At 37.6% G+C, this 14191-nt stretch overlaps 1 protein-coding gene across 1 annotated transcript in view; it reads left to right on the top strand.

Annotated features, from left to right (window-relative positions):
• The first annotated feature begins 9175 nt into the window (after window positions 1–9175).
• The window catches only part of LIX1 (limb and CNS expressed 1), a 48125-nt gene continuing 43109 nt past the window's right edge, over window positions 9176–14191 (top strand). Inside the window, exon 1 of the mRNA XM_045565607.1 lies at window positions 9176–9478. Coding sequence (XP_045421563.1) covers window positions 9397–9478 — 82 coding nt within the window. The 5' untranslated portion in view covers window positions 9176–9396. The remainder of the gene's footprint in view (window positions 9479–14191) is intronic.

Raw genomic sequence — 14191 nt, 5'->3', positions numbered from 1 at the left:
TTTTATAATATGTCCACTTTAAAGCATTTTATAACATAAAATAGCATTGAAAATAGCTTAAAAGAACCATAGAATGTTTATTTTGGAATATATTTTCTTATATTCAGAGTGTTGAAAGCAAATTGGGAATAAAACTATATTACCTCATCCTGCAAATCTTTATTCAGTTGACTTAGTCAACTTTTGGTACCTAGAACATAAAAAGCTCATTACTATTTGAGAAACTCAGAAGGCAAATAAACATGGTTCTTATACTTAATAGCCTAAGATTTCATATGGGCCAAAGAATAAATTAATTCAGATTAGAAGTGGAGACCTCACCTCATTTGGGCAGAGATTAGTACTAGTTACTGAAGATTTAGTAATGATCTGGTATGAATTTAATTTTTTCTGGATATGTTTTGGTTGTTTGAAAACTAGGGTCTAATTATATAATAGTTATTTTTAAAGATTTGGATAGTTATCAATTAGAACTTAGAGAGTTTGCCCTATCAGATAATCTGAAACCCTCAAATTTTAAAACACCCATAGTGAACAATGAAGAAAAACAAAATTTAAGTCTATTACTAATGTAGTGAAGCTCTATATTATGAGTGTGAAAACACTTTTTTAGTCTGGGAGTTCCAAATTTAAATCCTGATTTTACCACTTCCCAAATTGCAGGTACCTTTCGTATTGTTTTTAGCCTCAACTTTTTGATTTCTAAAATGAGGACATATTAGTACCTATCTCAGGTTTGTCGTGAAGATTAAATAACACTTGTAAAGAGCTTAGCATAGTGCCTATGTAGACTATACGTTTAGTAAGTATTGCTAAAATGAGTTCTTAAGGTTCCACAGGCTGACCATCTTTCTTATTTTCGAAGTCACTGATAATACAACTCAGATGTTTTGTCACTTGTGTAGTCTACTGTTCCTATTAAATAAGCTTTTCCTACAAAACGTATCATTTATACTTACGCTAATCTTGTATCCATAGCCATTGGTCTGTTCTTTGGTATGCAGCTGGCTACCTTTGAGCTTTCTCCAGAACTGTAAAAATGCTTAAAGGGTACTAATCAGAGAGTTAGTGCAGCTCAAGCTAATCATTCTTTTAGCTAAATGCTTAGTAAGTTTTCTGACAAAATACATAGTTGCCAAATTAAAAAGCTCTGCCTGTTGCTGCCCTCCAGGTTTATCAGCCACTTCCAAAGGGTAGAAGGAATGTGTTCTATTAGGTTCTCAGGCAGAGCATTTCCTAAGTATAGGGTTTATTTCATTGTCACAGATTCAGTATTTTGGGTGAGCTAAGGCTTGCCATCGCAGTGTTCTTTATCCCTCCTCAGAACATCTCCCTGGAGAGCATCAGGCCGTACCTTAGTTTGTCCTTGATTTGCTTTATGAAGTACTGGAGCCATCTTATGCAACTGTGTGAGGGGGCTGGAGATGAAAGTTCAGACTAGCCATGGGTTATGTAGTTGTGTAATAACCAGGAGTACGGGAATAACTCTAAGGCCTATAATAATTTAAGAGAAAACTCTTCATTTGCAAAGACTAATATTTGAGTTTTTCTTTCACTTTAATATTGTAAATAACATTAAAATTAACATTTTATATAACATTTAGAATCAGATTATTATACATTTAGTTCCACAAATAGAAGTATGCCTCATAATATAAAATATATTATTTGGGACATTTATCACAACATTCTGTACTTCCGTTTTTTAAAAAAAGGTAACCACTTGAAATAAATGAGTCATAAAAACCCTACTAACTATAATCCTGCTGTTAGTTGAGGAGGTTTGGCCTAGATTGGGATGAAAAATATGTGTTCACACATCAATTTTCCAAGTGTTTGATGATGTAGAAAGTATTATCAGGGAAGAGAGTACATAGATTTTTAAGATAAAATTTTTGATGGCTGAAAGCCTCCAGTGTATTTAGAGAAACAAGAATAAACACATCGGCCGGGCGCGGTGGCTCACGCCCATAATCCTAGCACTCTGGGAGGCTGAGGCGGGTGGATCGCTCGAGGTCAGGAGTTCGAGACCAGCCTGAGCAACAGCAAAACCCTGTCTCTACTAAAAAAAAAATAGAAATTATCTGGCCAACTAAAATATATATAGAAAAAATTAGCCGGGCATGGTGGCGCATGCCTGTAGTCCCAGCTACTCGGGAGGCTGAGGCAGTAGGATCGTTTAAGCCCAAGAGTTTGAGGTTGCTGTGAGCTAGGCTGACACCACGGCACTCACTCTAGCCAGGGCAACAAAGCGACACTCTGTCTCAAAAAAAAAAAGAATAAACACATGGAACAATTATTACATGACAATGCGAAGTAGACTACCTAAGAGCTTGGTACCACTTATTAGTGCTGAGGAAATTCCAAGCACAGTCTGAATGAAAGTCCAGCATCATCTGGTGAGTTGTTCTGGGAAATGAGAATTTGGTTGAATAGGTAGACTGAAAAAGAGCTTGCAAAAGGAAATCATGCAGAAAATCCAGAAGACAGAAATAAATGAAGTATGCTTGCTATACCATAGTCAGGAAAAAGGTATTGTGCGGCAAAAAGCCAAATTAAAGATGATTTTGAAATTTTTTAAAAAGATGTATTCAGAAAAAGAGCAACTGTAGGTTTTGAGCAGTGCAATCATTTGATTTTGAAGAGGAAGTGTTGGCGCTAAAGAAAATTTGTCAGTGTTAAAATGGATTTGAGGGAACCTGGAATAGAATCTAAAAGGTCGTGCAGTTATTAATAGTAGGGTAAGTATTAAGGTCAAGACAATCTGGAATGAAATCCTATTGTACTAAAGTTATAGTTACTGTTGATTCTTTATTACCTTGTTTTTATTTTCGAGATGAGAAAAAATCTTCAGATTTAAAATTACTTGCCCAAAGTCACATAGAATGAGTAAGATTGGGAGGGAGAAGGAGGAAAGGTGAATGATAGGAAAACCAGCATACTCAGGTGGCCTAGGGCTTGTCTTCAGCCTGGGGGTCTCTTCTGCAAAGTCACTAGGTCCACAAAATCTGACTGGTCCTCCTGGTGCTGTGGAGGTATCAGAGACAGCCCTTAAAGCCAGGTTTTGAGTTCTGTCCTCCATGAAGTTTCCTCACTTTTTAGAAAACAAAGATTTTTTTGCATAAGTTTTTTTATCTCATCACACACCCAAGAAAGTCCATCTCAACAGCCACCCTCAGTGGAACATTCCTGCTTTTTTTTTTCTTTTTGGGGGGAGGCCAGTGCTGGGGGAGTATTTTCTCCTGGAGCTCAGTGCTACTGAGGTACCTTGAAAGAATCAGAAGAATATATTATACTCTAACTTGGTCTTTCTCCAGTTTTCAATGGAAAAATAGGCCCCCTTTCTACAGTTTCCTATTCCTCCTTTCAACAAATTTTGGAAAGAAAGAATGTTTTTTCTTTGTCAGCAGAATGCATGCTAAGTGCAGTGCTGTGGTGGTGACTGCATAGGAAGTGAAGTGGAAATTATAGTTTACAGTGTGAAATGGATGGGCACAAGGCTTTTATCTTAATGTAAGCATATCCGTAAGTGTAGCCTGAAATGAATTAATATTATACTGATGAAGCAATCTTCACAGGAAGCTTCATCTAAAATAAATGGAGCTGTGAAATTACTAGGTTGCTTGATTCTAACATGTTCATCAGCTAATCCCAGGTTTAAGTCCTTTGTTTAATGTTCTCCCTAGATTTGTTTTAACTTAGTATTTTTTTCATAGTCTAAAATTTCATTTTAATTTACTCATTATTTTTTGCAAAGATTTAAACATTCTATATGATTCACACCCCCAGAAACATGACTATCTAAAGAAGATAAAAGGCAGCTCCAGTTAACCAGGGACTCGGCATCATTAATCTTGTAAATTTGAACATCCAAATTCTCCCACCTTTTAATAAGGCTGAGTTTATCCTGAAAGTGTTAACTCGTACACTAGCAAAGCTTGTCCCAATTTTGGCCTCTAAATTATTTTCTTAAAAAATAAATTTTACTTCTCTCTGATACCAAATACTAAGACAGGACTACGTAACTGGTTATGTAAGAGTGTCAAGATAACATGGACCCATTCAGGGCCCCCAAATACATACAACAACGCAAAATCTCAGATAAATGAGAGGTTTACTTTTCACTGTGCTTTCCAGTTGTAAGGGTTGACTCTGCACTAGCAAGGATAAAGGGCAATGTACTAGGAGTTTTTTCATAATTTCCTGTAAAAATGAAGAAATATACATTCCCTTCATCTGTAGATGGGATATTAATTTTCTAATTATTTTTCATGTAGGTCAACAGTTTACTTCTTGTTGATGATTTCCTAAATGTAGTGAAGTATCAATGGACAAATGTCTAGGATAGGTTATTTTAATGTTACTTGTGTTTTAGAACTTTTACCTAGAAGCCATCTGAAGTAACCTTTCCAGCTGACCCTCTCATAAATACCTTGATTCAAACATCTGGTTTGTTCTCTTCCCTGTTGAGAGTAAATACATAAACACTGAGCAGACATTCATTCCTTTAACTTGTTCCTTCCCAGTTGAAAGTAAACAAAGTTGACGCTAACCAGCCATTCACTGCTCCTACTGGTTTCTTCCTAGTTGAGGGTAAACAAAGCTGACTCTAAACAATCATTAGTTGTTACCTCTTGGAAGTCAGCTTCTTCCTGGCCCTTCCCCTTCTTCTTCCTCCCATAAACCCTCAGAAACACCGCTGAACACAGCTTTAATCTTCTTTTGCCAATTCTGCATTTAGGCCCTTCCAGTTCCCTCTACCCATCTTCCACTAGAATCCGGGAGCTGCTGTCAGTCATTTCCCATTGTTTTTATAAACTATTTGCTCTCCATATTAATGGTAACTGCATGACTTCAATTACTTTTTATTTTACCTGTTTTATCTTAAATTGTAAATGTTTCAGAAGGCATTAGTAAGTGAATGAAGAAATTATTTCAGGGAAGATAATCTTCCTAAATTTCAATCAGGCTCCTCTCCCTCCTTCAGTCACCTGACTCCCTAGGGATGAACAGTGTAAGTTGGCTCAGGTTCAGTTACTGCAGGCCTATTCTTTGGAGGCTGCATGGCTTGAACTGAAATTTTTCAGGACCTGGAGTCTTACCAGCCTCACCTGTGGACTCACGAACAGGCCCACTCTCCTCCTCACACCAGCCTCCTCCTCCAGAGTAGAGCACATTATGGTATGAGGAGAGGGTTTCTTCCTGTATTTAACTAAAGATAAAGACGGTTCTCAAATGCATCCATTATGTTTTCTAACATTCTGGATGTTCTTTTAATTGGTGGCCCCACCTCCTTATCATTTTTATGACTGTAATGAGCTAACAACAAAAACATTGTTGGAATGACAGGAGTGAATTTTCCTTGCCAGCAAAATTACTGTTTCCATAGACTTTTTTGTTGCATTGTCCATGAAATTGTGCAAAATATCCCACTTTGATTTCTTATCTCAAAGAGCTCTGTACTCCCTGGAAGCTTGTGTGCTGCTGCACTGTGCCTTCCTCTTCTGCCATTGGGTGGTAAGTTTTTTTTTTTTTTTTTTTTTTTTCTTGAAACAGAGTCTTGCTTTGTTGCCCGGGCTAGAGTGAGTGCCGTGGTGTCAGCCTAGCTCACAGCAACCTCAAACTCCTGGGCTTAAGTGATCCTACTGCCTCAGCCTCCCAAGTAGCTGGGACTACAGGCATGCACCACCATGCCCAGCTAATTTTTTCTACATAGATTTTTAGCTGTCCAAATCATTTCTTTCTATTTTTAGTAGAGATGGGGTCTCACTCTTGCTCAGGCTGGTCTCGAACTCCTGACCTCGAGCGATCCACCCGCCTTGGCCTCCCAGAGTGCTAGGATTACAGGCGTGAGCCACCGCGCCCGGCCGGGTAGTAAGCTTTGATCACTGAATATGTCACCTGGATGCCATATCTCATCCTTCCTGTCAGTACTCTAATTGGATTTGTAAAAACATCATTTTAGTTTTCACTATAATCATCTACCCTTGTTTCGGTACTTTTCCTTTTGGCATATGCCTACAGATGGTTGAGGTTTACAGTAAAATCTAACGTGAATTTTAGAATTTGTAATAAAATAGACACATTGCTTAGGTGTTCCTCAGGCTCTTCCATCTCCATTAGGTGCTTTTTAATCAAAGAAAGAACAGGAAGAAACCACATAGTTATTTTTCTAGACTATCTTCCAACAGTACTTTAATGTAAAAAGTCATCATGGGTATTCAAGGAAAAAAAGCATAAGCAAAGGTTTAAGAAAACTGCTGAAGGATTGATTTTAATAGGAATAAAGAAACTATACTATCTAACTGGAATGCTATATAATCCACCTTTCCTAGAATTCATTTTGATTTCTTAAAATATAACTCAAAGATCATAATATTCATGTGAATTTATCTTTGAAAAGCTGTTTTGGGGTTCTCTATGAAGATGTTCATGGAGTTTACCTTCTTTAGAAAAATCTTATGGAAGTTGAAGATGAGTTTTCTTAACAAATTCTTGGCCGGGCACGGTGGCTCACGCCTGTAATCCTAGCTCTGGGAGGCCGAGGCGGATGGATCGCTCGAGGTCAGGAGTTCGAGACCAGCCTGAGCAAGAGTGAGACCCCCGTCTCTACTAAAAAAAATAGAAAGAAATTATCTGGCCAACTAAAAATATATATACAAAAAAATTAGCCGGGCATGGTGGCTCATGCCTGTAGTCCCAGCTACTCGGGAGGCTGAGGCAGTAGGATCGCTTAAGCCCAGGAGTCTGAGGTTGCTGTGAGCTAGGCTGATGCCACGGCACTCACTCTAGCCCGGGCAACAAAGTGAGACTCTGTCTCAAAAAAAAAAAAAAAAAAAAAACAAATTCTTACCTTTCATTGCAGTTAGCTTTAGCAGTGAGCATCTTTGAATTCGTCACGTTCATTTGCGTCTCTCATATTGATGAACGGATATCCATCCGGTTCACTGTGGGAATAGAAGTGATTGGTTCGAAGACAAGTTCAGCTTTTAGGAAATAAATATGTGAACTTACAGAAGGCTAAAATATTTGTGATGATGTTTGTGCTCATTTGTATATAGCCATAGAATCATAGGTGTTAGAACGGAAAGAGAACATCCAACTTAATCCCTTAATTTTGTAGATAAAGACTCAGAGCAGAGAAGATGAGTCTCTTCTTCAAGGTTACATGGATAATGAACATCAAACCCTAGGCCTTATTGATCCCAAATTCAGTATTCCTTCTACCACGATATAACCAAAATATTTTAAATACTGCTGGAATTAAATTTAAGCCCATAGAAATGACCATTTATTGATTGAAATCCAAGCATTTCTTTTTATCTTTTTATATCATCAGTTTTACTTCTTTGAGAAGCCCATATTATTTTTCCTGGTTTTCTAATGGAAATCTTAAATATCTTGGTTTCCAATTCAATATCACACTGAAAGTACTTGCATTCACTTATACTTTGTGTTCAATCAATTAATAACAGTTTTTTTTCCACAAACCATCTAGTTTCTGTTCTAAATTTTAAGCTCCTGGAGAGCAAGGATGTTGACAATTTCCTATTTGGTACAGGCCTTGTTAAGTGCGCTTTGGGACCCAGTTTAAAGAAGTGTCTTAATACAAAGTGCTACTTCTTTCAAGTTCTTATTTTATATGAATGTCTCTGTGCTCTGGGGCAGGCCCATGTCTATTTTCTGTGTGGCATATACTTCCTGCCAGCATTTGCTAAGTGATAGTCATTATAACAAGAATTATTATTACAGCTCCATTCCTTCTGTTTCCTTTTATTAAGCCCACTCTTCTACCAACTAGCTGAAGAAGCTGATCACATGGAAGGCATTTTGGTTTTACATAGTTTCTAAAGGACTTGTTTCAGTGAATCATAAAATACAACCTAATTATGGAATCTGAAAATTGGAAGAAACATTGGAAAGCAATCTCTTGTGCCTACCCTGGAAAAATATTTTAAATAAAAGTTAAAAAATCGGCCGGGCGTGCTGGCTCACGCCTGTAATCCTAGCACTCTGGGAGGCTGAGGCGGGTGGATCGCTCGAGGTCAGGAGTTCGAGACCAGCCTGAGCAAGAGCGAGACCCCGTCTCTACTAAAAATAGAAAGAAATTATCTGGCCAACTAAAATATATATAGAAAAAAATTAGCCAGGCATCGTGGTGCATGCCTGTAGTCCCAGCTACTTGGGAGGCTGAGGCAGGAGGATCGCTTAAGCCCAGGAGTCTGAGGTTGCTGTGAGCTAGGCTGACGCCACGGCACTCACTCTAGCCCGGGCAACAGAGCGAGACTCTGTCTCAAAAAAAAAAAAGTTAAAAAATCCTCAATAACCCTTCAACAACTAACTTAGGTTACAGCCACTAAAATTAGTTATTTTATATCTGGTTTATAAATTCTTATTGTTGCAAAGGAATCCCATGACTTATATTTATGTCTCCTGTGGAAAGATTAGTTAACAAATTGTTATGGGTAGCGTAGAATATACATAGGCAGAAAAAGAATCTCTGTTTTCTTAAGATCTTTTAATAACTACCTATTTTTCAGAAAAATATTTTTGCTTGTTCTGAAATTTTTAATAGAAAGTGTTATCATGAAATGAAAAGAAGTGAATGAATAGGGAATTAATTAAAATCAATCTTGGGACTGATTTGCCTTAAAGGATAAATAGAGAAACAAATGTTCCTAGGCAAGCAGTCAGACAGTCCACCAGGTTTTACTTGCCACTGCCCAACAAAAGTGACTATAATTTGGGTGGAGGAAAAAAAAAAAAACAAACCTTGGCTTCCAGATGAATTGCTCCTGAATTCAAATGCAAAGCATAACCTGGTGACTGGCTACCTCCACAATCTGTATAGCACTCCCTTAGCAAAGGAGCATTACATTGAAATTTTAGATTTATACTGATGATACTAATAATATGTGGCTGGCAGTCCTGAACTGGAAGCTCCCGTGTTACTTAGGAAATTTCCTTGGGAAATAACCTTCTTGATTCCATATTTTGAGGACAACTCAGTTGAACGTGATGTACCAAAAGAAATGCCCAAGTCAGAAAGCTGCACAGCGTTCAGGCAAAATGTAGTTGGAGAGGAAAGCTGTTTCCATGATTAGTGAGCTACCCCAGCTAGCCTGTAGGTGGGTGTGTTTAACAGAAGGAAGCAATGGGAACCCGCCTGTCAGCCAGCCTTTCGAGCTAATTAGCTCAGCATACAACAAAGATAAGTGAGCCTGGGAAGAGGGCCCCCTGAGGGGTCTTTAGATTCTGGGAAATGTCTGATTGGCAGATGTTAAAAGGGATTCTTTGGTAATCCAGTGCATCAATGAGCTGCACAAATTCAGTCCAGGACTGCAAGAATTCAGGCATGAGGACACTGTGCAGGAGGCTCACACAGGCAGACCCAAGATGGACAGAACCTTGGAATCTCTGAGACACATCATTGCCCAAGTCTTGCCAAACAGAGACCCGGCTCTAGTCTTCAAAGACTGTAAGTACTGAAGGGGAAAGAAGTTTTTTGACTTTTTAGAAAATAGTCCTAAACGTCTAGTCACATCCTATTTAAGTACGATTTCTCCTAAATGTCTGCAGTCGTGTGCTGTGGTCTAAGTGATATTTAACTTGTTCCTGACTTCAGTCAGAAGAATGATTTCATTTCACCTACGGGCATTAGGCGCTGGGTTATTTTGTCAGTAATACATCTTGCTAACTGTTTAGCAGTCTCTCCTTCTAAAATCTAAGACCCGCCTAAGACTTAATGAACTTTTTCAGATGCTTTTTAAATAAAGCAAGGCTGACTGGTACTTAGATTAAAACTAAAAATAACTTGGAAATGACAATAAAATGTATGTAATTTCTTAACCTGTTTAATACTCCACAACGTATCTCTATTATGTTAAATCAGGTATTGTATGTGTGAAAATTTTTGTTGCAAACAACAGTTAACAATAAATCACCACTGTGCTCTTAAATTTTGATAACAAATTATAACGCTTTAGTTAAAAGGCCAATAAAATAAGATGCCTCCCAACCTCAGCGGCACTCCCCGGGTTCCCGCCCTGCATCTACATGGTATGGCAAAGTTATTTCAAAATCTCTTTTTTTAATGATTATAAAAATAATTCAATCAAGCTTTCCAATTCGTGCGATACTATTAAACCATTTGTCATATAACTTTGTTTCTGGAACCAATTTGATTTCCTGCTGCTGCAAAGCAGACTATCTTCATGTTGTATCTTATCTACAGTAGGTTTCATATTACAAAGGGCTTCTGAAATAGAACTTTGCTATACCACTGCCCAAAAGGTAAAATGCATATGAATTTTTTTTAACTTCAATAGGTTACAGCTTTCCTCTTTGTGAATCTAGTTATGTTTGTCTCCATCAAAACATCAATGGTTTGAATTTTACTTTCTGATTGCTGAATAGTGTTCTTTTCCAGATGTCCCTTTAGTTTATATTTCTCATATGTATGGTGAAGAAAGAGAAATGTTAGGCTATTTTATTCTGTAAATTTTTCCTCTTGGAAATTAAATTGTAACCAATCTGTCCTCTAAGGCATAAAGTGAAAGCCTTTTCTTTCTTCCTCTTTTTTAAAATATTGTCTTCAAGCATTTGTCAATAGCTATGTCAGATCCAATAAAAATCAGTCCCTCCCCTAGTCTAGCCTGGAGTCTATTCAGATTTGGTATGTTTTTTTAAGTGAAAAGAGAAGGAAAGAATGTCTCTCTCTTATAATAGTACTGAATTCACTAGTGAGGGATAAAAGGGCTCTTGGGCTGCCCAAAGCTTTGGGTAAATTGTATAGGACCAGGGGTCTTAGGCTGGGGGTTTGGATAGTGGAAGCAGGAAAAAGAAATAGAAGGGAAATTTTTCACCCAGCTCATTGAGAATTTAAGAAGTTTAAATCTGAAATTGTATGGCCCACATTTTAAGCTGAACTTTTGGCAATTGTTTATAGTTTAGAAGAGAGAATAGAATAGGAAAAGGGTTACAATGAAACATACATTAAGTTCTGTCCTCCAGAACTTTGCAGGAATTCTTTTATATGGAAAAACAAAAAAGTGTCCTATTTTGTATATTTCATTCATTAACATGGAACTAAATTTGCCCAGATAGCATTACTGGCTTACCCTAGAAAGGACTGCCACTCTGCAACTTCTCGCATGACCTAATAATAATAGCTATGAATATTAAACTGCTGATCCTCTTCCTTGTGGCTTTTCTAATCTGAAAAATGACTAAATGAAAGTAAGCCAAATGGCAAATTTCTGTACCAGGAGTTTTCATAACATCAAAACATCTTGCCATCCTCATGGAATAAGTGGGAACGGGATTGTTTATTTCCTGGGGCAGGACATCAAAAGTCTGTCTGGGCCCTCGCCATGCCCTGGCAAACTGTGGGTGCTGCACGTGCCAGAGTTTGGTGTATGGACCCATTTTCTTTGGCACACCCATAAGTTGCTGCCACCACACTCCTATTGGCAGCCTCTAAAAAGCTGCCACCAGCCTTGAATGGCAGATTCTGAGCAGTCCCCTCTCCTAGTCACTCCTGGCTCCTCCCTTCCCCCTCCAATCTCTTTCTGCCAGAAGTAAAGGGCTGAGCGCTTGAGCACATCATTGCCAATTCCTTAAGAAAAATTGCTACCTTGCTTTTCTACAAGGTGAAAAACTGGTCCAAGAATTTTTAAAACCGAGCCCAGTTGAACATAGGAATATACACACAAAAAAGCCACTGTTTCAAAATTTATTTTCTGTGAATGTAAAGGCAGCTTTTTCTCTCTTCACTCTTTGGTCACACATAATGCAGGGAGTGTAAATGATCATTTGATTCATTTGTTACCCTCAGCTGGCTTTTGATTTGCTTAAAAACAAGCAATAGTAACTGAATTTTCTCTTCAAGTTGGTCAGGAAAAGCACCCAGAAAGTTTTCTGGTCTGAAACATACGTACACGGGAATAGTTACATTCATTTAAAGAAATAAAATTCAAATGTTTTTCTCAGCCAAGAAGGCCCTTCAAATGGCACTTTGCAATACATTAAATCTGTCATTTTATTTTGCACAAGGTGTTCATCTGATAATATTAATAGTTGTGATTTGTTTTTTATTTTCTCTCTTGAAAGGAAATGAATTCCATAACTCTTTTTTTCCTTTCCCTTATTTTACATTTTATATGAAAAATAATGGAAAGAGGTTTTAAATAAGGTGAACTCCATTTGAAATTTTTTCATCCAAGCTGACACTGGACTGTTCTCCATTTTGTAACAAGTTGCACTGGGAAGTCTCCACATTACCTGGACAGAATCTCTTTGCAGACAAAATATGGCATGTCTCCACATTACTTTCCATCCTTGGTTTTGTGCAATATCCAATTTCTTTTCATGGGTCATGCATCACAACCAAAGATGAGCTACCCTAAAACCAGCCCCATCCACACTTGTGAAGGAGTATGTGAGCTTTCTATTTGTTTGCCACTGTTTGATAAGTCCTCATGTGCTTTCTTAAAAGAAATCACCACGTGATTCAAGATGGCTACACTTTCAGATCCTAATCAAAGTGTTAACTCTTCAAATTATGAGAGCACAATATGTTTATCAGCCATCTTTGGGCTCTTCCTTCATCCATGTAATAGTAATGCTAAGATGTCAAGTCTTCATTATGTGATAGGCACTATGCTAGAATCATTTATTCTTCACAGTAAGCCCATAATGTAGGTACTATTGTTATTTATAGATGAGAGAACTGAGGCTCCTGGAGGTTAAAGTGACTTGCCCAAGATCACATAGCTAGTAAGTGACAGAGCCAGGATTCAAATTGTCTTCCAACTCCTCACCTTTAGACACCGCACGACATTGCCTCTCAGTGGTGCCAATTACCGTGTCATTAGTGTTACAATGACAGTACAGTTTGAATATCCCTTATCTGAAATGTTGTGACCAGAAGTTTTTCAGATTTCATATTTTTTTTGATTTTAGAATATTTGCATTATGTATACTTGAGCATTTGAAATCTGAAAATATGAAATATGAAATGCTCTAATGAGCATTTCCTTGAAGTCAGCACTCAAAATATCTCAGATTTTGGAACATTTCAGATTTCAGATTTTCAGATTTAAGATGCTCAACTTGTATCTGTTAAGGAAAACAGAGAGGTGAAAGAAATTAACTTTTCTGGGAGTCTGGAGGGACCCCATTAAGTAGTCACATCTGAACAGGAATATGACAGGAAAGTGGAGAAAGGAAGGGCATTTTTTAGGAGAGGGATCAGCTTGTCCAAAGACAGATTGGGCAATACAGGAACAATGCACCGGGGCAGGCAGAGACCAGCCCAGAAGGCATGCTGAGTCATGCTGACATGTAGGTAATAGGGAGCCATTGGAGTTAACGGTGATCCTAGATTAGTCCTAGAAGTTTATGGCCTTCTGTTGCATTGGGGAAAAGTTTATATTGACATCTGTTAGAGGTACACTTCATGATACCTAAATCAGGGTTGCAGCTTTTTCTCAGCAAGAAACCATTTGCCAACTCAGGCAAGATGCAAGATTTGTGAAGGTCAAACAGGTTTATGGAGAGAAACAACTTTCACTGATTAAAGGCCAAAATCAAGGAAACATTTTCAAAATGATTGTTTAAAAGCTATCTTAGTTGTCATTGAAGCCATGAGAATGAGTTGGTTTCTAGCATTGACTTATAAAGTGATATGTTAGATTTCACTGATATTTTTCCCAAATTTTATAATGAAAAAGTAAGATGGAATCTTTACTGAAGATTGTGCAATTGGAAGCAAATTTCTCACATATTTGAGGTGCATTAACTCTTCCATTTGGGAAAACATTTTTCTACATGAAAGGTTTTATTTATATCAGATAGGTGAATACTTTACTTCAAAGAGTACATTTTTACCCTTTGGAAAAATTGAAACAGACGATAGGCCTATTAAAAACATCTTAGTAATCGTGAATCTAGCTATATGCAGCATGAGAGAGCAAAAATCCTCAAGAGTCAAGTATTTTCTCCACCCCATGCTTTTTAGTGTAGTTATTTGAAATCTATAAATTTGATGATAAATTTATAGTTTTCACATTTCACAGAAAGGAATGGAATAGGATGTAAGGGACGATGGCTCTTGTGCAATAAAATCCCTACATATATTGCATTTCATTCCACTACATAAAGTGTGCCTGGAAGAATGCAGCTTCAACAA

The sequence above is a fragment of the Lemur catta genome, chromosome 12 (assembly GCF_020740605.2).
Source record: "Lemur catta isolate mLemCat1 chromosome 12, mLemCat1.pri, whole genome shotgun sequence".
NCBI classification, from domain to species: domain Eukaryota; kingdom Metazoa; phylum Chordata; class Mammalia; order Primates; family Lemuridae; genus Lemur; species Lemur catta.
The sequence above is the reverse complement of the archived record's forward strand: the minus strand, read 5'-3'. Positions and strand labels throughout refer to the sequence as shown.